Below are 27,806 nucleotides of genomic sequence, written 5' to 3'. Positions count from 1 at the left end.
ATTGGAGAGTTCGGTATTGAGTGGTTTTCTACATTTCAATTGTCTCTGACTTAATCTTATTAAGGCTACTTTGTTTCCTGTTTACAAATTCAAGATATTCTGGAGGTGATCACAACATAATTTTCAAAAATGTTTCCTATTAACAAATATTGAGCACCTGTGAAGTATATGGCAATGGTAAGATTATGTAGATTCAGTAGTGAACAAAGTTTCTGCCTTTATGGAGTTAACATTCTAGTGGACACTTAATTTTGGCATGTCCACCATGTTGTAAAAGGCCTGAGAAAAATCTTACTCTAACACCCCTCTTCTAAGTGACATTTTATAAAGGTCAAGGTTCTGACTAAAGCCCTTGCTATGCTAATCATAAAGATTGTTTTGTTGTCTTTGAACCACTGGGACAAGACAAGCTATGGCTGAAACACTGACTTTAGTAATTTTCTGAGACTTGATAATTGGAAGAATTCAAATGACACGAGTCTTCACAAATAATCATTTTATGGATTTTTTTTCCTGTGTGGATTCTCTGATGTTCTTACCACTCCTATTATTTTTATAGGATTTATCACCAACATGGATTCTGTGATGAATTGTAAGATTCGATCGCCAACTGAAGCTCTTACCACATATCTCACATTTATAAGGTTTTTCCCCAGTGTGAACTCTCTGATGAGACTGTAGTTGTGAAGACCGACTGAAGACTTTACCACACATATCACATTTGTATGGTTTCTCTCCTGTGTGGACACTCTGATGAAGTTGAAGACTTGATGCCTGACTGAAGTACTTACCACACTCCCCACATTTATATGGTTTTTCTCCCGTGTGCACCCTCTGATGCATGTCAAGATTCAAGCTCCACTTGAAGCCCTTCCCACACTCATCACATTTGTATGGCTTTTCTCCAGTGTGGACTTTTTGATGGGCTTGAAGATGTGCACTCCGACCAAAACTCTTCCCACACTCTTCACATTTGAATGGTTTTTCTCCACTGTGGACTCTCTGATGGGCCAAAAGATTTGAGGCCTGCCTGAAGACCTTCCCACACTCCTCACAATTATATGGTTTCTCTCCTGTGTGGATCCTGCAGTGAATTTTAAGATCTGCTCTACGACTAAATCCCTTGCCACACTCTTCACATTTGTATGGTTTCTCACCCTTATGGATCAGCTGGTGAATCTGAAGTCGTGAGCTCTGATTGAAACCCTGCCCACACTCCTCACACTTAAAAGGTTTCTCTACACTGTGGGCCTTCTGATGGATTTGAAGATATGAACTTTGACTGAAGCCCTTCCCACATATCTCACATTTGTAGGGTTTCTCTCCTGTGTGGACCACTAGATGAACTTGATAATGGGAGTTCCTCCTGAAGCTCTTCCCACACTCACTGCATTTGTATGGCTTCTCTCCAGTGTGGACTCTCTGATGGGCTTGAAGATTTGAACTCAGAGTAAAGCCTTTCCCACATACAGTACATATGTATGACTTCTCTCCAGTGTGGACTCCCTGATGGGCCTGAAGACTTGAAGGCCGACTAAAGCCTTTACCACATTCTTCACATTTATAGGGTTTTTCTCCTGTGTGGACTCTCTGATGAATGTAAAGATTTGAGCTACAAATGAAGCCCTTACCACACTCCTCACATTTGTAAGGTTTCTCTCCTGTATGAACTCTTTGATGGGATTGAAGATGTGAATTCCGACTGAAGCTCTTACCACATGCATCACATTTGAATGGCTTCTCCCCAGTGTGGAGTCTCTGATGGTCCTGAAGATGAGAGGCCTGACTGAAGGCCCTCCCACACTCCTCACAATTATAAGGTTTCTCTCCCGTGTGGACCTTACAATGAACATTAAGTGCTGATCTACGACTGAAACCTTTCCCACATTGCTTACATTTGTATGGTTTCTCTATCACGTGGACTTTCTGATGGGTCTGTAGATGAGTGCCCTGACTGAATTCCTTACCACACTCATCACACTTAAGTTTTTCTCCCACATGTACTTTCTGATGAACAGGAAGAACTGGGCTGTAACAGAAGCCTTTTCCACGTTCAACACATGTAAGAGACTTCTCTCCTGATTGTAACTGCTGATGAAGATCAAAGCTGGAGAGATCACTGAAGGGTTTTTTACACTCATTACACTGGTAAGATTTCTGTCCTGTGTGAATCATGCTATTCTGATCAAATGTCGAAATCTTCATGTTGTCTTTTTTGTAATCATTGGGTCTATAAGACTTGTCACTTTTGTGTACTCTATGACCATCATGATGTGAAATCCAACTGATGGGATCAACACCCTTCTTACATTGACATAATTTATTTTTTATGGAAATTTGCTGATCTCTGTTCAATCTCTGTGACTCAGTCAGGAATGTTTTCCTCCAAGAATCCTGGGTTCTCAAGATAGGAAACTCTGGATTCCCAGTATCACTGGGACCATCTGCTTTATTAACTGTATAGTTCTCATCTTCGGAAATTTGAACAGACAGTTCTGCCCCTACCTGGCAAGGGAAATCACCTTGTTTGTGAAATTGAGAATTATTGATCATGGAGTCTTGACACCTGGTTAAGTCATTTGCAATTTGTTGCCAGATTTGCCAGCAAGAAAGCTCTTCTTCTGATTCTCTGTCTTGAATAGTTACTAACTTACTTTGATTTTTCTCTCCTGCAAGGACAAAGAATTCAGAGAGATAGACAGTGAATTTTTTTGTTCAAAGATTTAAGATTTCTCACTGAGGACAGATTAAAAGACTTTAATGAGCCTCGGGATAGTTCTGCTCATCTTTTTCGACACATTTGAAGTTTCTGGTTTACATACTGACAGAAACCAAGAGATGGTCCACCAAGCTCCCAATTGCTAAGCACTAATGAAACCCATTTAAAAACACAACTACTGACATACTAAATTTTTAATCCCATGTCTTTCCTACCATAATATGGTATCAATAAGGAAAAATATTTTGTAGTGCTCACAGTTTACAACCACAGCCCAGAAGTTATTGCGTGGCAGTTATTAACAGTCACTCAAGGAATGTATGCATGTATGAATCCTTGTTTGACTTCTGATAGTTCTTCTAACTTCAAATCCAAGTTTAAGTTTGAGCCAGGTCATAGAGCAAAAGAGCTTTTACAAGTAAGGTATGTGAAATAGAAAAAGAACTGGAAAGTACAGTTTTGCTGCAAAGTTGAAAAGCTGTACCTGAGGCAGGGGTACACCAAGTGAGTCATTGCTGAAGAGAAAAATCAAAGGTGATAATCACTTGGGGTGAAAGCAAAGCATGAAGACCTATGCACTGGATCCTTCTAAGGCTTTTGCATTGAGTCAAAATTGGAAGGTTAGCAAAGAATGTTGTCTCTTTGAAAGAAAGGTATGGAAAGTTTCTGGATGTAGATATATTTGTCTTTAACAAGAATGTTTTCCAAATTGACAAAGTGGTCTATTAGTGAATCGTGAAATAAATTTAATAGCTTGTGATATTTAGGAAAAAAATCAGATAAAGTATCATATCAGAATAATCACAGGCAGTAATGGTGTCATTACATAAAAGGCCTTCTAAAGACATACATATAAGCCTACACAATATAAATGTTTGAGAGGCAACAGTGTAAGATCCATTTCTTTTTATGAGAGTGGACTTTGGAAGAAGCAAATGGGATGCCAACTGTGCAAACTTTTTAAGGAAAAGGCTAATGCTCATGTCCTGACTTTTAGTTTTACTTTTTCTTTCCTGATATAATGGATAAGAAAATAGAATTTTATTCCCTTCTATGGGGGAATACCTAAGAAATAGAAATAAAAGTCTGTATTTGAAAATATTCCCTCCCCGATGAATATGCTCTGCTACAAATACTCAAAGAAAGTCATAAGGAAAGCATGTTATTCAGTTTGGTTACAGCTATGACGCTAGGTTCCCTAAGATATGGGTCAACTTGTATAGACAGGCAAACACATGCAAATATACAAACACAGACACTCATACACAAAGAGAAATTAAATTAGGTTAGGAATTTATTGGAAGACAAAAAATACTTTGCAATATCCCTTATTTATGCTGATTTGTTCACCACCTATTAGCTCCATGGAAGACAGATTTCCATTAACTCATTTATTTATTCAACTAATGTTTATAGTGTCTCTGCCATATACTAGGACTATTGTAAGTACTGAAGAGACAGCAACAAATAGATAAAATTCCTCCCCTCCTGGAGATTACACTCCAGTGAGGAGACACAGGTGGTAAGTCACTAAACGAAAGCATATATGAGGTGATGATCAGTGCTTACACACAATATAAGGCAGCGCACAGAGAGTAAAGGAAAAGACTGTGTTTTTAATAGGGTGGTCAGAGGAGGCCTTTCTTATAATACTAAAACTGACCAAAGAACTGAATGAGGAAAAGACCAGAAGGCTTATAGGTGAAATATTATTTCAGGCAGAGAGAAGAACACACACAGGGCTGTGAGGCAGAAGCATCCTTGATAGGTCTGAAAAGCAAGAGGGAGGACAATGTGGCTGGAATTCACAGAGAGAGAGAGAGTATAGGAGATATATTTAGAGAGGTAGTGGGGGATGAAGAGCACACCATGTAGGACTCTGTCAGTCACATTAAGTGGATTTTACTCTATGTAAAATAAGTTACAGATAATTTTGAGCAGAACAGCAACATAGTCTGACACAAGGTAACAAAAACTCACTTTGGCTGTCACTTAGAAAACAGACTGTAAGAGGAGAGGGGTGGGAGCAGGGCAAGCGGTATGAAGGGTGTGGCAATAATCCAGGAAAGAGATTTGGCAATTTGGACCAGGTGACGGCAACAAGGCTGACGAAAAGCAAAGCAGATGGACAGTTAACTATAAGAACTCACAACTGTTTGGTTTTTACCTAAATTTCTCCGTCTTTGGGTTGCTGTCGTCACTATCCAAAGCTGCTCATTTCTTTCTATAGGTGATACATCTTGTTTGAAGGGTTGATGCCCTGTGAAAATGCCAAATCACAAGTTGAAAATGAACATATTAGAGTTAAAATACACTGGAAATCTGAGCTGCAACTGCATATTCAAGACACTGAAAGCAGTGTTTTTCAAACCTTTATTTAAATTGTGACTCAGTAAAGAAACACCATTTATTTCATGACCCAGACACACATGCATAGATACATATTATGAAAACCAAGTTTGAATAATCTATTTTTAACTATCGTCTGTTTTCATTAAATCTCCTCCCATTAGTTCTCACATCAGTCAAGAAATTGGCCAGTTTTTGCTGCAGTGTGCGCCATTCTTCCTAAGGAGTTCTAGTATTTTCTACCCTATTTTATTTCATTGAAATCTGCTGGCGGTATTCAATAAATTGGTTTTATAATTCAATAATGGGATGGGGTAAAATATGAAAAAGAATAGACAAAGCATAGCAATATTCTGTTCATTTATAGTTCTTCTATAAAACACAAATGAAAAAGACCTAAAATACTCTGTTCAGAAAGATCAGAAACATCCAGTGTCTCTGCATCCCATAAAAATTAGGAAAGTCAGGTTTCCACACTCAGGGAACCATTTCAAGGGCCACAAAGCCTTAAAACTCCAAGGTCACAAAGATACTCCAGAGGGAGGCTGTCCTCACCCACTGACAGCAGGTTCCTAAAGTTCTCCACCATCACATCTCGGTACAGCTTCCTCTGGGCAGGGCCCAGCAGCCCCAACTCCTCCTCTGTGAAGGCCACAGCCACGTCGTTGAAGGTCACTGCTTCCTACGACAAAAACACATGACCTCAATCTTACAACCAACGTCCACTGGAAGGTGGGTAACACTGAGAAGGTGAAGAGAACAAGTGCAAAGTTGTTCTGGATGCCGAGACGTTTGTAGATTTCCCAGCCCTTCTCCTGTCTTGCCAATGCCATATACTGACTTACCAAAAGTGCTGCTATGAAAAAGAAAGCTTTGTATATTTACTGGATGCTCTCAGTGAGTACTCTTATAAGGGCATTTCCTAGAACTGTTACCTACTGAACCTAAAACATTGCCAATTTCCCCAGAAAGGTTTACCAATTTAGTCCCAACAGTGTTTGATAGCACCTGTCTTCCTACTGAGGTGGGAAGCAGTACTACATGTGGAAATAAACGTAAAGGGCATGTCAGGTTTCTGAATGAAAGACTCTTTCTCTCTGTCCTCCTGTCTTGGTCTTTCACTTGAATGTAATACACTGATCCTGGATCTTTAGTTTTCCATGTGAACTTGAGCAGGTTCCTCATTCTTCACAATCCCTTTTCTATTTATGTTTAAAACGAAGACAAAACAAAGAACCTCCTCATAGTTGCTGTGAGGTATCAATATAGGGGCACAGTGTAAGTGCTTGGCAAATCCTTTCCTACCACTAGGCATTTTAAATTAAGGTCACATATTACACTTTGACTAAAAAAATATTCAAAGGGAAAAAGACTAGTAAACACACAGGGTATGGCTGAGGCAGGGGGAAGACAGAATCTAGCTCTTGGAGTAAAAAAAGTCTAATATTTTTTCTGTGTGAAGCAGTTGTTAAATCTTGACGCACTGTGCCATATTTGAATATTCTATCAAAAAACATCGGAAGTACCACACACAAAACATACCTTTTCAATTCTGAATACCTAATGTTACACATTTTAAAAGGCAGTATTTTTCAAAATTGATTTTTTCAGAAAAAGTTAAATGCAAGAAAACTAACACTATAGTTCCTAAAATAGTAAAAAATTCTACACTAACTGTCTATATAGAGAGAATAGTTTAAAAACTGGATACATAAATTTGATAGAAATACAACAAAAATGAATCTTACATATTAAATTTAAGAAATGTAAAATTATATCTATGTTATGAATGCAAATATATAATTACGAGTACATACAATGAAGAGATTGCAGAAATAAGGTATTTGTCATTTCTATTAATTTTTCCTTTTTTTTTTTTTTTTGAGACGGCGTCTCGCTCTACTGGCCAGGCTGGAGTACAGTGGCACAATCTTGGCTCAATGCAACCTCTGCCTTCCAAATTTAAGTGATTGTCCTGCCTCAGTCAACTGAGTAGCTTGGATTACAAGTGTGTGCCACTATACCTGGCTAATTTTTGTATTTTCAGTAAAGACGGGGTTTCACTATGTTGGCCAGGCTGGTCTCAAACTCCTGACCTCAAGTGATCCCACCCCCTGCCTCGGCCTCCCAAAGTGCTGGGATTACAAGTGTGAGCCACTGCGCCCGCCCATCATTCTATTAATTTTTCTACTTTTATTTGTAAAATAAAAATGATGAAATAAAACTAAAACCAAAACCAGCTAAACTTAAACAGGACAAAATAAGCACCTAGCACACTCAACAGGTCCTCAAATGCCTGACTCTTACTTGAAAAAGAAAAACCTGGTCCCATCTCTAAGTACTAAAATGGTATTTTTAACAGGTGGGAAAGGCAAGCTTTACTCACCTTGAACATATTCATTTTTAATTCTTCCTTCTGGGGAAGTGCAGAGTCCTAAGAAGCTGAACGAGGAAAGAAGAGAGAAGTAAATGAAAACTGGGCAAGTATGTTGCTAATCCATGTGGCTGCTGTTTAGGAACTAGCAAAGGTGTGTGCTTCTTGGGGTAGCTGCAGCTTTATGTGGCTTTTAAGCAGATTATGACATGGATCCTAGATATTCATCTACTCCTTTCAGTAGTAGTTCAGAACCAGGCTAACCACACAGTGGCTTCACTGCCCACATGCCTGTCATTCCACCCTAGTAATTCTTATTCTGAGTATGGTATAAATTGAGACAATATAAGCACAGTAGGCTCTGAAATTGATACGCAAGGGTTAAAATCCCGACAGGGTACTCACTAGAAGTATCACCTTGGGGAAATTACTAACATCTCTTTGCCTTACTTCTGTCATCTACAAGTGGCAAATAACAACAGTACCAACCTCATCGGATTGCTGGAAGGTAGAAAGCTCTTACAACACAGTCAGGTACCTTATTTCTTTGCAACTGCAATAAGTAGAAGATAGTCTATGGTTTGAAATTATCCTTAAAAATATAATTTCCACCAATAGAATATTATAAGATAGCTGGAGTTCACAGGTTGTTGCTATGTCACGTGAAAGGGTCTTACAACTTCTGAAAAACATCTTCTGTCTTTCCAATAATTTGCTAACACTGAACTAATAAAACCTAAGATACTGCAATTAAAAAACACAGTTTGACAATCCACACCTAACTTAAATTAAAAAGGCAGGAACCTGGCCAGACACAGTAGTTCACGCCTGTAATCCTACTAGCACTTTGGGAAACCGAGACAAACAGATCACTTACAGTCAGGAGTTGAAGACAAGCCTGGTCAACATGATGAAACCCTGTCTTTACTAAAAAGACAAAAATTAGCTGGGCATAGTGGCAGGTGCCTGTAATCCCAGCTACTTGGGAAGCTGAGGCATAAGAATTGCTTGAACCCAGGAGGCAGAGGTTGCAGAGAGCTGAGATTGTCCCACTGCACTCCAGCCTGGGTGACTGAGTGAGACTCTGTCTCAAAAAAAAGGAAACAGGAGGAACATTACTCTATATTGTTACAAATAAAAGAATGTGTAATAAATGGGTGACAAGAGAAAGCTCCTATAGTAAAACAGATAAACTAATAAAGGTAGAATGAAAGATAACCAGAACATCATCAATAGATGCTAAAAACTGGTGAAAGTTTGGTGAGGAATAAGACGGCTACATAGTCTCAAAGTATTAAGTGCAAAAGGAAAAAGGTAACCTGGCAGACATTTTATCCAAAAAAACAAAGTTAAGACCACTAGTGGGATAAACCCACAAACCAACATTTGACTTCTCCTATGATGCACTGAGAAGGATGCCTACTTTGATGGCATCTCTGCTGACAACGCATAGCTTGAATTTAATCATGAATAAATATTAAGGAAACAAAAAAAAAAGAGCATTTTACAAAATAATTTCTCAATACTCTACAAATATATCAAGAGCAAAAAAGAAAGTCTAAGGAATCATTCTAGACTAAAGGTGACTAATGAAACAAAAACAGTGCAATGCATACAACTAGACGGGAAACTCACCTGGGGGAAAAAATGACTTGCAAAGTCTTTAATGGGAAAATGGAATAAATTTAAATACAAACTGTGGATTAGATAACAGTAAGTTAGCAACGTAACTAATTTCATTTTGATCACTATCTCTAGCTTGCTCTCAAATGCTTCAGCAAAAAGACAAAAACAAAATGTAAGTATGACAAAGTTGTGAAAGCAGAAAGACAAAAAAAACAAAAACAAAAACAAAAAAAACTGCTTTGACAACTAACAGCAGCAACAGCCAGAACCTGGTGTTTTCAATTTGTCAACAAGAATGAGACAGGTCTACTCAGTGATCATGGTGAAAAAGAAAAAAACAAGACAGCTTATAACTCAGAGAGAAATACATTCTACAATGACAAAAATAGCCAAATAATTGCCTCCTCCATCTAACATGACCACTTTGTTATTAGTAACAACTCCAGTCTCGTTATTTCCCCACCTCCTACATAAAAATTAAAATAGCCTGATCAAATTGCTGCTTTTTGACAGCATCCAATCCAGAACAAACCCATAGCCTAAAACTCTCCCCAACTCAGCTAACATAAACCAAAACCCTATAAACAGGCCCCTACTAATTGCCTCCTACCAAGACACCCCATGCATGTGTGGGCTCCTTGGATGCAGCAAGCTAAAACAAACTTAACTGTCTTCGGTTACAGGTATGTTCCTGGTGATATCTGGCTGATGATGGTCATTAACAGAGCAAACAGGCAAAACATAAACAACTGATGAATCTGGGTGAAAAGCATATGAGATTTCCTTATACTATGATTTTTGCAGCTTTTCTGTAAGTTTGAAATTATATTTAAAAAAAAAAAAAAAAGTTGGCTGGGCATGGTGGCTCATGCCCATAATCCCAATACTTTGGGAGGCCGAGGTGGGTGGATCACCTGAGGTCAGGAGTTCGAGACCAGCCTCGCCAACACGGAGAAACCTCATCGCTACTAAAAATACAAAAAAATTAGCTGAGCATGGTGGCGGACGCCTGTAATCCCAGCTGTTCAGGAGGCTGAGGCAGGAGAATCACCTGAACCTGGGAGGCAGAGGTTGCAGTGAGTCAAGATCACACCATTGCACTCCAGCCTGGGCAACAAATGTGAAACTCTGTCTCCAAAAAAAAAAAAAAGGTTAAATTATAACGATGACGTGACGATGATAACAACTATGGCAATGATATCAAATGTTAAATTAACAATAACTAGGTAGCTAATCTTCCCACTTCAGACACAAGGCCTCCAGAACCAAAGATGGCAAAGAATCTACTCCCCAAAGCCTGGAAGAAATAGATCTTCAGAACACTAAGTCCCTCCATTGTGACTCTAGACTTGCCAGCTGCCTTCTACTCATGTCATGGTTTTTGCAAAGAAACTTGACAGTTAATATTTAGTGGGAAAGAAAATCACTGGACTGAGTAGGGTTCTCGTATGGCCAGCTCAGTTTTATCTGTAACATCTGGCAGGGTCAGTTTTCTAGTCCTGAGTTTCCAGATAAGACCTTTTCCTGAGCTTCTCAAACTTTAACTTGCACCTTAATCGCCCTGAGATCTTGCTGAAATGCAGATTTCTGGGTCCTATCTGCAAAAATGCTAAATCAGAAGGTCTTGGGTAGGGCTCAAGAATGGGTGATGCCAACGTTGCTGCTTTGTGAACCACAGTTGAGCAGTGTTGCATTGTACTCAGTCCCGCCCCCCCAAAAAAAAACCCCTAATAAACAGAAATATATACAAGAAAAACTTGACAGAAAGGCACTAAAACTATAGTTGTTATCTTTATATCCTAAGGTCATGGCGAATTTACATTTTAAAAATATATTTCTGTATTTGCATGATTATGTATTACCTCTATTATTTGAAACAAATAAAACTAATAATTGAGAAAACTATTTTTTTTTTTTTTGCGACGGAGTCTCGCTTTGTCGCCCAGGCTGGAGCGCAGTGGCGCCATCTCAGCTCACTTCTAGCTCCACCTCCTGGGTTCACGCCATTCTTCTGCCTCAGCCTCCTGAGTAGCTGGGACTACAGGCACCCGCCACCACGCCTGGCTAATTTTTTTATTTTTTTTATTTTTAGTAGAGACAGGGTTTCACTGTGTTAGCCAGGATGGTCTCGATCTCCTGACCTCGTGATCCACCCGCCTAGGCCTCCCAAAGTGCTAGGATTACAGGTGTGAGCCACCGTGCCCGGCCAAGAAAACTATTTTTAAAAACTCTTTTCTGTTTTTGAGAGTCTTGCTCAGTTGCCCAGGCTGGAGTGCAGCAGTGTGATCTCAGATCACAGCAACCTCGCCACCCGGGTTCAAGCGATTCGCCTGTCCCAGCCTCCCAAGCTACTGGGATTACAGGTGTTTGCCACCATGGCTGGCTAATTTTTTATTTTTAGTAGAGATGGGGTTTCGCCATGCTGGCCAAACTCGTCTCAAACTCCTGGCCTCAAGTGGTCTGCCTGCCTCAGCCTCCCAAAGTGCTGGGATTACAGGCATGAGCCAGCGCGCCCAGCCACTATTTTCTAAAACTAACAGAATAGCCCAAACCTTGAGTGAAGTCCCAACCTATTTTCACATGATACCAGCCAGTTGCCTATGGCTCATGGAGAACATACCAAAGAAAACTCAGGTCTAGACTCAGACTGTCTCGCTTTCAATGCTAGCTCTGCCTCCTACTAGATGGGTGGCTATCAGCAAACAAGTTATGTTCTTATGTCCCAGTCTCCTCGGAAAAAGAGTATCACTTCACAGAGCCACTGTATAGTGGAAAGGTGTTCATCTGTATAAATCCCTTAGAATGCAACTTAGCAACTAACGCTAAATTATAATCACTTCTCATGCCCAAATACATGACCCACACATTCTCTGATTTATGTGAATAAAACAAGAATAACAACAAATCTTACTCACATGGGGCTCTGCTGCCTCCTCCTCTGTGCAGTGCTTTTTGAGAAGTCAGCGCTGGGGAAGAAAAAGGGGCTGTGAAATAACTAGAATGATGTCTCCATCCCCGATACATCACAGTGGCATCTCCCAGTACCAGTTAGAAGCAACCCTCTCCTTCCTAAAAAGAGGTCAGAGGCAATCCAGCTTCATGGGCTCCCAGGAGTTCGCTACAAAATGGGAGTTTCTAGGGTAATTTTAGTAGTATTGGTAATTCACGTGCCAGGCAGTTTTAAACTTTTTGTACTACCTCGTTTTCTCTCAAAACATTAGGAAGGTATGGCTTTCATTTTCCTTCAGAACAGCAAACGAAGGTACGGGGATTAACTAACTCGCCCAGTGTGATACTGTATGAAGTGGTGGGGCTGGCTCATCAGGTGGGGGAGTCACAATGAGGGAGCGAATAGCCCAAGAGACCTTCAAACCCGACGAAGCATCACCCCAACCGCACGAAGCCACTACGCCCCCAATGCAAACAAGCTCCGTCGAGGGAAACGCAAAAGACCATCCTGGCCCCTCAAACCGCCGCTCTTTGCCGCTACTCCTTTTTTTCTCCAAACAAAAGACCGCTAGTTGTTGACACAAGCCCATTTCGGGGAAGTTTGAAAGGTTCCTGAGAAGCTGACCTGAATCACCAGAGCCGGGGGAAAGATGGCTGCTACGTCGTCTTCCTGGGCGGAAGTGCCTGCAATTATCAAGAGCACCGGGACTACACTTCCCAGAATTCCACAGCACTGCCTTCCTCGAGCCGGAAGTGCCTACAACTACCTGGAACGATTGGACTATAGTTCCCAGGATTCCAGGGGAAATGTTTACAGCCTTAACTGTAGCTGAGGTATGTGCGAGTACACGGAGCTCCGGACTACGTATCACAGAATGCTAGAGTTGGGGGGAAAACAGAACAGTACCGCCCTCCTGGACTACACTTCCGGAATATCCAACCCTTCTGATGTGGAAGTACCTGATGTGGAAGTACCTTCTGATGTGGTAGTACTCAACTACCTTGAGCTCCTGGTTTTCATTTCCCAGAATCCCTCACTTCTCTTTAGGTATTATTATGGTCTGAGTGTTTTATGGCCCCCACCAAATTCATATGTTGAAATCCTAACTCCCAAGATGATGGTATTAGGAGGTGGAACCTATGGGAAGTGATCAGATCAAAAGGGCAATGCCCTCATGACTAGCATTAATGCTCTCTTAGAGGTGGCCTGAGGGAGCTCCTTCGCCTCTTTAGTTATGTGAGGACACAGCCAGAAGGACCATGTATGACTTAGAAAGCAGGACCTCACCAGACACTGAATCTGCTGGCACCCAATCTTGGGCTTATGTGCCAGTAATTCCACTCCTAAGTAAATACCCAAGAGAACTGAAACATGTCCACACAAAAACTTCTTCTAAAAAAGTTCATAGCAGCATTAGTCATAATAGTCAAAGTGGATACGACCCAATGTCCATCAACTGATGAGTGGATAAACAAAATGTGGTCTATCCATATAATGCAATATTTAGTAATGTGAATGAACAAGATACTGACTCATGTTACAACATAGATGAACTCTGACGACATTATGCCAAATGAAAGAAGCCAGACACAAGAAACCATATGTGGTATGATTCCATTTGTATCAAATGTGCAGAATAGGCAAATCCATAGAGACAGAAAGTAAATTAGTTGTTTCCAGGCCTGGGGAGATGTAGCTGGGAATGGGGAGTGACTGTTAATACCTAGGGTTTTGTTTTTTTTTTTTTTCCTTACTTTTTTAGAGACGGCGTCTTGTTATGTTTCCCAGAATGAAGTACAGTGGCTATTCACAGGCATGATCATAGCATACTGCAGCCTTAAATTCCTGGGCTCAAGTGATCCTGCCTCATCAGCCCCCTGAGTAGCTGAGACTCCAGACATGCACCACCACACCCAGCTCATGTAGGGGGTTTCTTTTGGGAGCAGACGAAAGAGTTCTAGGATTAGATAGTGGTAATCATTGCACAATATCGTGGATCTTTTCAAAGACACAAAAATGTTATGTGACAGTATCCCCTAAGTGTTAAAATGTAGCTAAACTCAAAGCTAAGACAGGGAAATCCCAAGGGCCAAAGATGAACAGGAAAGTCAAGCCCACAGATGGCAAAACTGAATTATCCCACAAGGGCTGGGCATACTAGGTAAGAGCTAAGGAGTTAATCTTGAGTGTGGATGGGAGTTAGAGTAGCCATGCATTTTGGGAGACATGAACTATACAATACTACAAATGAGACACTTCTCTCCTCTTGACTGTGAACAACCAACCACCAACCAAAAACAAATAAAGCCAGATAGCTCCCAGTTTCTACAGCTATCTTGTGACTAACCTGAAGACTCAGGTCACAAGGAAGGTAGATGTAGACTGTACCTACAGTCATCAGTTATGGGGTAGAGGGGCAAGAAATTATTTGGTTTAGTCTACTAGTTTTGGTTACAAATTACCTTGAAGGAAGATGACCTAATGTAGTATCTGGTCATACAAAGAAAGAAAAAGAAAAGAATATAGGTACTGGATTTCTGAAGCCCTGTGTTCAGAAAAGAGTTAACATAGGCCTGAGGCTGTTATACTTAAAAGGCCTGCTTGCAACAGGCTATAGTTTGATGGTGTTGCCTTGTTAAAACTTAATCCCTTCTTGCTCTTTCATTGCTCCCACCATATGAGGACATAGCACCTGTCTCCTCCAGAAGATGCAGCAACTAGATGCCATATTGGAAGCAGAAAGCAGCAGCCCTCACCAGACATTAAACCTGCCAGCATCTTCACTATGGACTTCCCAGCCTCAAGCACTGTGACAGATAAATTTATATTGTTTATAAATTACCTAATCTGTGGTATTCTGTTATAGCAGCACAAGATACAAGGTTAGCCCTTGACTGGTGTCCAGGAACTTGAATTTCAGGAGGATTTCCAGAATTCCCTGATAAGAGTGACTCACCATGCCCCAGCTATTTGTATAATGTGATTTATGCTGAATTCCTTCTGGGAATCTAGAATTTTGGCCCAAGCTGGCCTATGTGACCAGTTCCAGAACAAAACAAACACAACACAACACAGTGCCTAGGGCACTAAGTCTCCATTGAGCTTCCTGGATAGACATTTCACATGTTACAATTCAATGCTGAAGAAACAGTACATCATGAATGATTCCACAGGAAGAGGATTATTGGAAGCTTGTACCTGATTTCTTCTGGACTTCATCCCATGCACATTTTCCCTTTGCTCAACTTACTTTATATATTTTACTATAATAAATCATAGTGACTATGATAACATAGGGTGTCTTGAGTCCTCCTAGTGAATTACAAGAATGTGAAGGTGGTATTACCAATTCTCAGCACACCATGCAAATTGAGGTAGCATGGACCTTAATGACTAGCAAGCATCCAGTGAAGGTATACTGAAGAAAATCAATAGTGGAAAAAAGTCTCCCCACTTAGATATAACTTATTGAGTAAAGCCCTTTAATCCAGCAGTTCCCAACCTTTTTGGCACAGGAGACCAGCTTTGCAGAAGACAATATTTTTCCACAAGGTGAGGTGAAGGGGATGGGGATGGTTTGGGGATGATTCAAGCACATTACATTTATCATTTTATTCTCACAAGGAGCAAGCAACTTAGATTTTTTTTTTTTTTTTTTTTTTTTAACAGAGTTTCACTCTTGTTGCCCAGGCTGGAGTGCAATGGCGTGACCTCGGTTCACTGCAACCTCCATCTCCTGGGTTCAAGTGATTCTCCTGCCTCAGCCTCCTGAGTAGCTGGGATTACAGGCACCTGCCACCACGCCCGGCTAATTTTTGTATTTTTAGTAGAGATGGAGTTTCACTGTATTGGTCAGGCTGGTTTCCAACTCCTGACCTCAGGTGATCTGCCCACCTCTGCCTCCCAAAGTGCTGGGAATACGGGCATGAGCCACTGCGCCTGGCTGCAACCTAGGTCCTTCACAAGCACAGTTCACAATAGGGCTCATGCCACTGATCTGACAGAAGGCAGAACTCAGCTTTGCTCACTTGCCCACTGCTCACCTTCTGCTGTCTGGCCCTGTTCCCAACAGGGTCTGTGGCCCAGGGGGTAGGGACCCATGCTTTAATCCACTATACTGAAAATATCACCATCATGTCCAAGGAATGTGGAATGGCATTCAAACCCACCCTTAGACCTCACTTGTTCCACATCCAGTAAGTGGATTGCAGTATATTCTCCCCTTATGCACACCTTTTCCTCAGTGAACCTTTTTAAACATACTTCCCTAACATATGTATCCCACTTTGTTTTCACTTCCGGGATTTTCTCTCTGTGTGTTATGGATTACTGCTTTAAAAGATGTAGCAAGCGAGGCTGGGCACAGCGGATCATGCCTGTAATCCTGGCACTTTGAGAGGCCGAGGTGAGCAGATCACTTGAGGTCAGGAGCCAACCTGGTGACCAGCCTGGCCAACATGGTGAAACCCCGTCTCTACTAAAAATACAAAACTTAGGCTGGTTGCGGTGGTTCACGGTGGTAATCCCAGCACTTTGGGACGCCGAGGTGGGCGGATCACAAGGTCAAGAGATTGAGACCATCCTGGCCAACATGGTGAAACCCTGTCTCTACTAAAAATACAAAAATTAGCTGGGCGTGGTGGCGCACGCCTGTAGTTCCAGCCACTCAGGAGGCTGAGGCAGAATTGCTTGAACCTAGGAGGCAGAGGATGCAGTGAGCTGAGATTGTACCACTCCACTCCAGCCTGGCAACAGAGTGAGATTCCATCTCAAACAAACAAACAAACAAAACAAACAAAAAAAACTTAGTTGGTGGCATGCCCCTGTAATTCCAGCTACTCAGGAGGCTGAGGCAGTAGAATCGCTTGAACTCAGGAGGCGGAGGTTGCAGTGAGCCAAGATCGTGCCACTGCACTCCAGCCTGGGCAACAGAGGGAGACTCCATCTCAAAACAACAACAAAAAAAAGTGTAGTAGGCATTAATTGCAAAGATAATGTTGTTCACACTCACCCATTTATCCACGTATTTGGACAGATAATTTTTTTGTTTTTATAATTGGCTTTCAGAATCCATTACTTATGATCTTATGTGCCATATAATGATATAGAACACATTTTGAGGCTTTAATTGTAAGGGATTATTATGTAGCACTTTTCAAAATTCTAATGTATATAATTTACTGCTTTGGTAATATTGATGTTTAATAAGGAATTAAAATTAATTTATGGAATTATAAAATGGAAAAATACCACAAAATGCTCATTGCTAGAGAAAATTGCTAAAAAAAAAAAAAAGTATCCTTTACACATTATCTTATGCATGTACATACACACTCACAAAAATGTATGGATTTCATTATGCTACAAAGGCTATAGTCTATGATCTTCCAAAGGCCGTATTATTTCTTTATCCTGTCATTACAGATACCTGCCACCATTTTAATGGCTTCAGGTCAATACAAGAATGAAAATATCAAAAGTCAACTTATTACGGAGGAACACACACTTCCATTTAAAACAATTCATTGATATCATTGATATGTTACTTAGTCTTTTTGGTAGTTTAATCTCATAATCATAAATTCCAATTATATAACTTCCAGATCAGAGATATACAGTGTAAATTCTGAAAAACACTCTTCCTTAAACCCATGTTTACTGGGAATAGGGAAAAGCATGGTAAATGTCAATCTTACCCAAATAATACATTTGAAAAAATTATCAAAATTATCAAATAATTATAAAATTATCAAATTTCCACAAGCTGTTTTTGGTATTTGCTTAATGGGTGTGGGGTAAAAATATGGTAGAGCCCCTACCTGAGAAGTCTTTTTTTTTTTTTTTGGAGACAGAGTCTTGCTCTGTCGCCCAGGCTGGAGTGCAATGGCGCGGTCTCAGCTCACTGCAGCCTCTGCCTCCCGGATTCAAGTAATTCTCCTGCCTCAGCCTCCCGAGTACCTGTGAGCCAAGATCGCGCCACTGCACTCCAGCCTGGGCAAAAGAGGGAGACTCAATAGGCGTCTGCCACCATGCCCAGCTAATTTTTTGTATGTAGTAGAGACGGAGTTTCACCATGTTGGTCAGGCTGGTCTCGAAGTCCTAACCTCAGGTGATCCACCCGCCTTGGCCTCCCAAAGTGCTAGGGTTACAGGCATGAGCCACCATGCCCAGCCAGAAGTTTTAATAAGAGAATGCTACAGTTATTAGAAGGCAATCATTTCAAAGTCTGGATGGAAATGTGGAAAGTTAGAAATCAAATAAATTCAAGGGGATTGATAAAAATTTGGCATTGGCAACTACTTCTGACACTTTAAAAGTGTTAAACTCCTGCCTTAACATTAATGGATTAAAAACTCAATTATGTAATATTCAGTAATCTTTTGTTGCCAGGTTAAATTTTTTTCAGTCTGCACTGTCAGAAAAAATCACAAGATACTTCAACTTGGTCAGGTGTGGTGGCTCACACCTGTAATTCTAACACTTTGGGAGGCCAAGGAGGGTGGATTGCTTGAGCTCAGGAGTTCAAGACCAGCCTGGGCAACGTGGGGAAATCCTTTCTCTACCAAACATCGAAAAGTAGCTGGGAGTGGTGGCACGTGCTTGTGGTCCCAGCTACTCAGAGAGTGAGATGGGTAGATGGATTGAGCCTGGGAGGACGAGGCTGCAGTGAGCCATGATTATGCCACTGCACTCCAGCCTCAGTGACAGAGCGCGGTCTGGTCTCAAAAATAAAATTAAAAATAAAGGTACTTCAACTTATGTTTTATACAACCCTTGGGAAACTAGACAGGCTCTCAAACAATAAGAACCAAATTTGAGAGGAGAGACTAGAGAGAAGACAGGTGTCAACTGTAAAAGGGTAATACCATATTAATATTGTAGGCTGTAGTATCCAATGGTTTTCTGCATTTCAACAATGTTCATTTCCCCAAATAATTTTATTTTGCAGGTTTCTTCCTTTGGATGCAATGTTAAAATATTGTACATTTACTCCTTTTGATTCAGTTAACACACAAGTATTGAGCACACCTACAAGCACTAGTCAATGTTAACATTGTATAGATTCAGCAGCAAACTTCCTGACCCCATGAAGCTTACAGTCTAATGGACATCAATTCTGGCACCTTCATCAGTATACTTTTTTAAAGCCCAGGTCAAACTCATTTTCTAAGTCCTATTTCCTAGGTGACATGTCATAAATGTCAAAGTTTTGACAGATTCTTTACTGTACCACTTAACAAGGGTTCTCAGCTGTGTGGTCACTGGACCACTGGGATATGTTGAGCTATTGCTTAAACACTGACTTAAATAAAACAAATATTTTAAATAAGAGAATGCTATTGTAATTAGAAGGCAATCATTTCAAAGTCTAGATGGAGGCCAGGGGCAGTAGCTCACACCTGTAATTCCAGCACTTTGGGAGGCCGAGGTGGGTGGATCACATGAGGTCAGGAGTTTGAGACCAGCCTGGCCAGTATGGTGAAACCCCATCTCTACTAAAAATACAAAAAGTTGCCAGGCGTGGTGGTGCGCGCCTGTAATCCCAACCACCCAGGAAGGCTTAGGCAGGAGAATTGCTTGAACCCAGAAGGTGGAGGTTGCAGTGAGCTGAGATCGCATCACTGCATCCTGCATGGGCAACAGAACGAGACCCTGTTTCAAAAAAAAAAAAAAAAATCTAACTCATCTGTACAATAAATGTGGCATTACAAACAATGAGGCAGATCTCTATCTGCAAATGTGAAGCATTACAAATCGAATAAATTCAAGGAGGTTGATAAAGAAAATTTTTTCTCTCCTATGAAATCTGATTACAGGCATTCAGGTTGTACATGAGTTTTTTTTGTTTGTTTTTAATCACCTTGTAAAGCTTCCTTCCTCTGACAACTCTCTGATGTTCTTATTATTCTCATCATTTTCATACAATGTACCAGCAGCATGAATTTTGTGATGACTTACAAGATTTGATCGCCAGCTGAACCTCTTACCACATATCTCACATTTGTAAGGTTTCTCCCCAGTGTGAACTCGCCTATGATACTGTAGTTGTGAAGACCGACTGAAGACTTTACCACACACATCACATTTGTATGGCTTCTCTCCTGTGTGGACACTCTGATGAAGTTGAAGACTTGATGCCTGACTGAAGTGCTTCCCACACTCCCCACATGTATAGGGTTTTTCTCCTGTGTGTACCCTCTGATGCATGTCAAGGTTCAAGCTCCACTTGAAGCCCTTCCCACACTCATCACATTTGTATGGCTTTTCTCCAGTGTGGACTTTTTGATGGGCTTGAAGGTGTGCACTCCGACTGAAGCTCTTCCCACACTCTTCACATTTAAATGGTTTTTCCCCACTGTGAACTCTCTGATGGGTTAAAAGATGCGAGGCCTGACTGAAGACCTTCCCACACTCCTCACAATTATATGGTTTCTCTCCTGTGTGGATCCTACAATGAATTTTAAGATCTGCTCTACGACTAAATCCCTTGCCACACTCTTCACATTTGTATGGTTTCTCGCCGGTATGGATCAGCTGGTGAATCTGAAGTCGTGAGCTCTGATTGAAGCCCTGCCCACACTCCTCACACTTATAAGGTTTCTGTACACTATGTGCTTTCAGATGGATTTTAAGATATGAACTCTGACGGAAGGCTTTCCCACATACTTCACATTTATAGGGTTTCTCCCCTGTGTGGACTACCAGATGCACTTGATAATGAATTTTCATTCTGAAGCTCTTCCCACACTCATTGCATTTGTATGGCTTCTCTCCAGTGTGGACTCCCTGATGGGCCTGAAAACTTGAACTGTAAATGAAACCCTTACCACACACTTTACATACATATGGTTTCTCTCCAGTGTGGATTCTCTGGTGGGCCTGAAATTGTGATGGCTGAATAAAGCACTTACCACATTCTTCACACTTGTAAGGCTTCTCTCCTGTGTGGACCCTTTGATGGATACGAAGGTTTGAGCTACAAGTGAAACACTTACCACAGTCCTCACATTTGTATGGTTTCTCTCCTGTATGGACCATGCAATGATTATTAAGTGCTGATCTACGACGGAAGTTCTTACCACATGTATCACATTTGAATGGTTTCTCCCCAGTATGGATTCTCTGATGTTCCTGAAGATGGGAAGCATGTATGAAGGCCCTCCCACATTCCTCACAATTGTAAGGTTTCTCTCCTGAGTGTAATTTGCAATGCACAGTAAGTGTTGATCTACGACTGAAGCCTTTCCCACATTCCACACATTTGAATGGTTTCTCTACAGTGTGGACTCTCTGATGAGTTTGCAGATGTGAGCTCTGACTGAATTCCTTACCACACACGTCACACTTATAGCGTTTCTCTCCCATGTGGACTCTCTGATGAATATGAAGGGCTGAGATGTAACAGAAGCTTTTTCCACACTCATCACATGTATGAGATTTCTCTCCTGAGTGTAACTGTTGATGAAGATCAAAGTTGCAGACGTCAGTAAAGGATTTTTTGTACTTATCACATTGGTAAAGTTTCTGTCCCGTGTGAGTTGTATACAGTCCTGCCCTAACCTGGCAGGACAAATCACCTTGTTTGGAGAACCGAGAAATATTTATCATAGAGTCTTCATACTTGATTAAATCACATGCAATCTGTTTCCAGATTTGCCCCCAGGAAAGCTCTTCATGTCGTCCTGCTTCTGGAACAGTCTCCATCTCACTTTGGATCTTGTCTGCTGTAAAGACAGAGAATTCAGAGATGTGGAAGCTCTGTTAAAAGTTTTCAAGATGTCATACTTAAGTGAGAGCATGGGATTTTAACAAATCCAGAGAAGGTCCAGTTTGTGTAATGGTCTTTTCCACTGTGTATCATGATCTCTGATTTCCATGCCTAGATAAATCAAGAGGTGGTCCAATTGGCTGCTATCTACCAGGCATTAGACCATACCAAGTCTCCTATGTGAGACACAAGGTAGAAGTCAGAGTTAATTTTAAAATTTAACATGATACAAATTGTTAAAGTACTGCCATTTCCATCCAATTTTAAAGTCAGTGTAGAATAATAAATAGTAAATTATACAAATATAAAAAGCATAGGCCAGGCATGGTAATGCCTGTATATCCCAGAATTCTGGGAGGCTGGGGCAGAAGGATAGTTTGAGGCCAGGGGTTTGAGACAAAGCAAGAATGTATCTCTATTAAAAATATTAAAAGTTAAAAAAATGTAGATAATATGAATCAACAAGAACTTCAAGGGAAAGTAAGAAAATAATCAAATACTTTGCAGTTTAGGTTCATGTTACATATTCAAATTATTAAATAACCTGAAATATTTATATTTACATGTTCAAAATACTGTTGAACCTTGAACAACACAGGTTTGAATTGCATGTGTTCACTTATATATGGATTTTCTTCCATCTCTGCCATCCCTAAGACAGCAAGATCAACCCCTCCTCTTCCTCCTTATAATGTTCTTAATAACATTTTCTCTTCTCTTTATTGTAAGAATAAAGAATTCTTCCTTTATGGTAAGAATACAGTATATAATACATTATAACATAAAAATATGTGTTAATTGACTATGTTATCAGTAGGTCTTTCAGTCAAAGTAGGCTATGAGTAAAGTTTTATGGGGGAGTCAAAAGTTATACATGGATTTTTTACTGTGAGGGGAGTTGGTGTCCCTAACCCCCATATTGTTCAAGGATCAACCATATTATTGAATATTCCGCATAACACATACACTTAATCTTATTTTTCTGTGTTGATAGACATTAAATGAGTTGGCAGCTATTATAAACTCTTGACCACCTCTAATATAACTTAGATTTAAAATGTGTCTTCTGAAAGGTTTATTTATCCTTAATAATATTCCAAAATGTGTAATCTTGTACAAAGACATATAAATATTTGGAAATTATTTTTTAAATGAACTTTTCCACAAAAGTTTAGTGGAAAGAAGTACCTCTAAGAAAATTTTTACAGGGGAAAAACTTACTCCCCTCCCTGCAGGAATAGTCACTTAAAAGCTGCCTCTTGGCAGGGTGCAGTGGCTCACACCTGTAATGCAAGCACTTTGGGAGGCTGAAACCGGAGGATCACTTGAGCCCCGGAGTTCAAAACCAGCCTGGGCAACACAGCAAGACTCTGTCCCTACAAAAAAACTTTTTAAAAAATTGGCCAGATGTGGTGGCACGCACCTGTAGTTCCCACTATTTGGGAGGCTGAGATGGAGGATCACTTGAACTCAGAAGTTAGAAGCTGCAGTGAGCCATGATTTTATCACTGCACTTCAGCCTGAGTGACAGAGTGAGACTTTGTCTCAAAAAAAAAAAAAAAAAAGTCTACTGTATCAGTAGACATTTGTTAAATGGAGTCTATATAACTCTGCCTTGGGTCATTTTATTGGAAAGTTACTTCAATGTCCAGGTGACTGGAATGGTTAACATGACTTGCAGGCTGGGAGCAAGTATCTAACCACATACTGACTAAAATATAAGCAGATAAGCAGATGGTGAAACTTTAGCTTCTGTCAGCAAGTTTCCTACATGAGGACTAAAGGGAAAGAAAGTTGAACTGATAACATATATTATTCTAAAATCTGGCAGTAATTCAGACCTCCAGAAAAAAAAAAAGAAGTGAAAAAGAAGTAGACTCCAATATTTCACAACTGATATGGAGACAGAGAAAAGAAAAAGATGATGTCACAGTGTAAACTTTGAAAGCCGCCCCCACAGCAGGAGTTATATTCAGGCAGGAACTCTTCCCAGATAGCGAGATGGACAGTTCCTCATATCTTGTAGGTCTCTGCTCAATGTCAGCTCACCAATGAGGCTTGCTTTATTACCCATTGAAAAATAATGAATTCTGTCTTCACCCTATTCACCTCTGGCAACTTGAATTTGTCTATGTTCTTCACAGCACTTTTAACCACTGGGCACACTAAGTTACTGGTTGTTTAATGTATGTCCTTCCCACCACAATGCAGCATCAACAAGGGAAGCATTTTCTAATTTTGACATAATACTCATTTTACACTTTCCTACTTTCTAACCATTGTCCAGAACTGTGCTTGTCACAGTGAATGCTCAATAAATGCATGTCAAATGAATAAATGACCCAGCTTGACTCTTTTTTTGTCAGAATTTAAACATCTTTTCCAAATAAGTTATTTGAAATAGGAAAATAATAGAAAATTGTAATTTTTCAGAGAAGCTGAAAAGCTGTATAAGAGACAGGCACATTCAGGGTGAGGCTAATAAGAAAATTTGAAGGTGGCAAGAATCACTTGGGATGAAAAGAAAGCAGGAAGCCCTATACACTGGTTCCTTCTGAAGCTCTCAATGTAGGTAAGTTGGGCCTTTTACAACAGTTTTTCAAATTAAAAACTGTAGCCCTTTAGTGAGCTGTGAAATAAACTTAAGAGCTTATAATAAGCAATCAGAAAAAAAGAACCAGGATAGAAACTATCAGAGTATTAACACCAACAGGAAAGGGGTCCTTATGTATAATGCTTACTAAAGCTATAATGTCAATCGATACAGACATGAAATGTTTGTTTCATTTCTCTAGTTTCCATGAAAGATGCATTTCTTGCTATGGCTTATGCTCAAAAGAGCTGGAAAACTTTGGTTCTAGAACTTACCTGGTCCTGAATTAAACAAACTGCTTCAAATGGAAAGATAATTTCCAACCGCGACACCTTGGAAAAATATTCATAGGAGAGTATGTAACTCTTGGTATATTATATATATATACACATGAGTGTATACATATATGATGAATATATGATATTTAACAAACTAACCCTTAAAAATAGTTTTTGGATGGGGACAAGTCTCTCTGATAATGTGACAATTTTGAGCAAGAAGTTTCTTCATTTTTCCCAAGTTATAATGTCAACTAGTTGAAAATAAAAGCCAGGTCTTTATAAAAATAAAGGAAAAAATGTATGACATCTATATTCTTTAGCATATGCTTAGTGGCTACTACATTGGTAGAAAATAAAAGCATAGCATATTTTTGAACCAGAGAGTTAGGCAACATTCAACTGTGTCACTTTTGCCACTCAAATCTTCCACCTCTGGCATAGGGGAGGTGAAACCTGGGGGCAGTGATGTGGATGGGCACTTCGGAACAAGCAAATGAGGTTCAGATGGGCAGTCTGTTGAAAGGAAAGCAGTTTGCAACCTAGTTACTATCTGACACCTTAGGAAATAATTATCTTCTTGTGTGGTGAGCTGTCTCAGAAGTAGACATCAGAATCTTCATTCGAAGATTATTCCTTCCCAGAAATGAATGTGTTCCATACTATGAAAGCCTCCAGGAAAGCCAACGGGAAGGCTTGTTACTCAGTGTGGTCACAAACAGGATGCTTGTAAGTTTTCATGGGATGAGGTTCAAGTGCACACACAAACATTCATGTGAAGGGCACCTAACGCAGAAGAAACTGGATGTGCAGCCATCAGAAAACAAATAATGTTCTGCAACCCCCTTCATTCACTCTGGTTTGTGTATGACCTGTCCTAGCTGCAAGACCCCTAGAGTGAGGTCGCATCCATCCATAACGCCTTCATTACACCAACAAATAATTATATTAACAGATATCTGCCATGTAACAGAATTATTTAGGCACCAATGGTAGAGTAATAAACAAACAAAAAAATTCCTCCACTCTTGGAGATTATATTCCAGTGGGGAGAAAGAGGGGACAAGCAAGTAAACCAAAGTCTATGAGACACAAGAGAAGGCAGGGCAGAGTGTAAAGGATGGCATTTCCAGTAAGGTCGTCAGAAAAGGCCTCCACTGTGAAATTAAAACAGCAGAGACCAGGATGAACTAAGAGAGGGGCCGAGAGGATTGTAGGTGAGTTTTTCCAGGCAATGACAAGGGCAAATAAGGGCTTTGAGGCAGAAGTATCTGTAGTTGGCAGAATAATCATCCCCCAAAGAATTCACGTTCTAATTCTCATCCTAAGAATATGTCAGGTTATGACAAAGGGTAATTAAGGTTGCAGAGGGAATTAAGGTTGCAAATCAGCTGAACTAAAAATAGAAGGCAATTCTCTATTATCCAAGTGCGCCCAATGCAATTAGAAGGTCCTTATACAGTGGAAAAAGGATAAAGAGAGAATAAAAGGGAAATGTGACTATGGAAGAAGGATCAGAGAAGCAATGTCGCTGGGCTGTGAAGAGGTCACAAACTATGACATTTTTTGGCAGCCCCTACACACTGACAAGGTAAGGATACAGATTCTCCCTCCCTAGAGCCTTCGGGAAGAAACGGACCTGCTGACAGCTTGATTTCAGCCTAGTGAGACCCATGTTGGACTTCAAACAAAGAACTGAAAGACAATACATTTTTATCATTTAATCCACTCAGTTTGGGATAATATGTCATGAGACCAGTAAGAATACAGTGTCCAGGTTGGGCACGGTGGCTCATGCCTGTAATCCCAGCACTTTGGGAGGCTGAGGCAGGCAGATTACTTGAGTTCAGGAGACCAGACTGGCCAACACAGTGAAACCCTGTCTCTACAAAAAATACAAAAATCAGCCGGGCGTGGTTACAGGCATCTGTAATCCCAGCTACCTGGGAGGCTGAGGCAGGAGAATCGCTTGAACCTGGGAGGCAGAGGTTGCAGTGAGCTGAGATTGCACCGCTGCACTCCAGCCTGGGCGACAGAGCGAGCAGTGTCCTTAGCAGGTCTGGGAAATAGCAGGGAGGATGATGTGGCTGGAAAAGATGGAGCAAGAGCTAGAATACAGGAGATGTAGTCAGTGAGGCAGAGGAGGATGAACAGCAGACCACGTAGGACTCTATAAGCTCCTTTAAGAGTCTTCAACTTTAAGAAAAATAAGAAGCCATTCAGAGTCTTTATTTTTTTTTTAGATGGAGTGTCGCTCTATTGCCCAGGCTGGAGTGTAGTGGTGTGATCTCGGCTCACTGCAACCTCTGCCTCCTGCCTAAGCTGCCCAAGTAGCTGGGACTACAGGCGCTCGCCCCCACGCTTGGCTAATTTTTGTATTTTGAGATGAGGTTTTGCCATGTTGGCCAGGCTGGTCTCAAACTCCTGACCTCAGGTGATCCTCCGGTCTTGGCCCCCCAAAGTGCTGGGATTACAGGCGTGAGCCACCATGCCCAGCCCTGTACAAGGTCTTAAGCAGAAGAATGGCAATTTGACTTACATTTCCAAAGGATCACTTTAGCTGCGACATGGAGAACAGCCTGTAGGAGAACATACTTTATACTATTAAGGGTGGAAGCAGTGCGCCCAGTACAAAGGCTGCTGCAATCATCCAGGACAGAGGTTTGGCAATTTGGACCAGATGACAGCAACAGCAGGGGACAGAAGTACAACAGATGGACAATCACGTACAAGGACTCTCAGCTACTTGGTTCTTACCTGATTTCCCTTTTCTTTGAGTTGCTGTCTTCATCATACCAAGCTTTTTTTCCTTTTCTAAAGGGAATACATCATGTTTGAAGGGGTGATGCCCTAGAACATGCAAAGTCACATGTTTAAAACAAACACACTAAAGGTACAACTGAACTTACTGGCAATTTGAATTACTACTGTAAACTGATCAATCAATCAAAAGAAGGGTTTTCAAACACTTTTAGAAACACCTAATGAAGTAGTATCAGTATTTCAAGATCCAGAAACATATACACAAATATGTGCTATAAAAACCTATTACTGAAAGGAGTTAGTTCGCTTGCCTTAGGTAGACAGCAAGGGAAGGGTCTTTGGAGAGCTCCTGACCCATGGGTTAGTGCCTTATTTTTATAAAACA

The 27,806-nt window shown here is 40.7% G+C and overlaps 2 protein-coding genes across 4 annotated transcripts in view; both read right to left on the bottom strand.

The window, feature by feature from the left end:
* Positions 1-481: 481 nt before the first annotated feature.
* ZNF226 (zinc finger protein 226) lies at positions 482-12,711 on the bottom strand. Of its 3 annotated transcripts, XM_011997749.1 has the most exons (7): positions 12,643-12,685; positions 11,984-12,034; positions 8,163-8,168; positions 7,455-7,510; positions 5,624-5,746; positions 4,887-4,979; positions 482-2,669 (listed from the first exon to the last, which is right to left on the bottom strand). In XM_011997749.1, the coding sequence occupies exons 5-7, from the start codon at positions 5,655-5,657 to the stop codon at positions 493-495; spliced, it is 2,304 nt and encodes a 767-aa protein (XP_011853139.1). In that variant the 5' UTR covers positions 5,658-5,746; positions 7,455-7,510; positions 8,163-8,168; positions 11,984-12,034; positions 12,643-12,685; the 3' UTR covers positions 482-492. The 3 variants fall into 3 exon arrangements, with proteins under 3 accessions (XP_011853139.1, XP_011853137.1, XP_011853138.1); XM_011997747.1 differs by lacking the exon at positions 8,163-8,168 and having other exon boundaries at positions 5,624-5,750; positions 11,984-12,203; positions 12,643-12,711; XM_011997748.1 differs by lacking the exons at positions 8,163-8,168; positions 12,643-12,685 and adding an exon at positions 7,932-7,995 and having other exon boundaries at positions 5,624-5,750; positions 11,984-12,035.
* A 6,226-nt stretch (positions 12,712-18,937) lies between these two features.
* The window catches only part of ZNF234 (zinc finger protein 234), a 17,369-nt gene continuing 8,500 nt past the window's right edge, over positions 18,938-27,806 (bottom strand). The window contains exons 6-7 of the mRNA XM_011997746.1: positions 19,733-21,743; positions 18,938-19,700 (exon numbers count right to left, since the gene is read on the bottom strand). Coding sequence (XP_011853136.1) covers positions 19,876-21,743 — 1,868 coding nt within the window. The 3' untranslated portion in view covers positions 18,938-19,700; positions 19,733-19,875. The remainder of the gene's footprint in view (positions 19,701-19,732; positions 21,744-27,806) is intronic.

Source organism: Mandrillus leucophaeus, unplaced genomic scaffold (assembly GCF_000951045.1).
Source record: "Mandrillus leucophaeus isolate KB7577 unplaced genomic scaffold, Mleu.le_1.0 Scaffold546, whole genome shotgun sequence".
NCBI classification, from domain to species: Eukaryota; Metazoa; Chordata; class Mammalia; order Primates; family Cercopithecidae; genus Mandrillus; species Mandrillus leucophaeus.
The sequence above is the reverse complement of the archived record's forward strand: the minus strand, read 5'-3'. Positions and strand labels throughout refer to the sequence as shown.

Excerpts from the sequence above, each read along its gene's own strand:
- ZNF226 (XM_011997747.1), bottom strand. Across the intron at positions 4,980-5,623 it reads TAGGAACCTGCTGTCAGTGG|GGCATCAACCCTTCAAACAA; the intron begins GTGAGGACAGCC and ends GCATTTTCACAG. Across the intron at positions 2,670-4,886 it reads CCAAAGACGGAGAAATTTAG|GAGAGAAAAATCAAAGTAAG; the intron begins GTAAAAACCAAA and ends TTGTCCTTGCAG.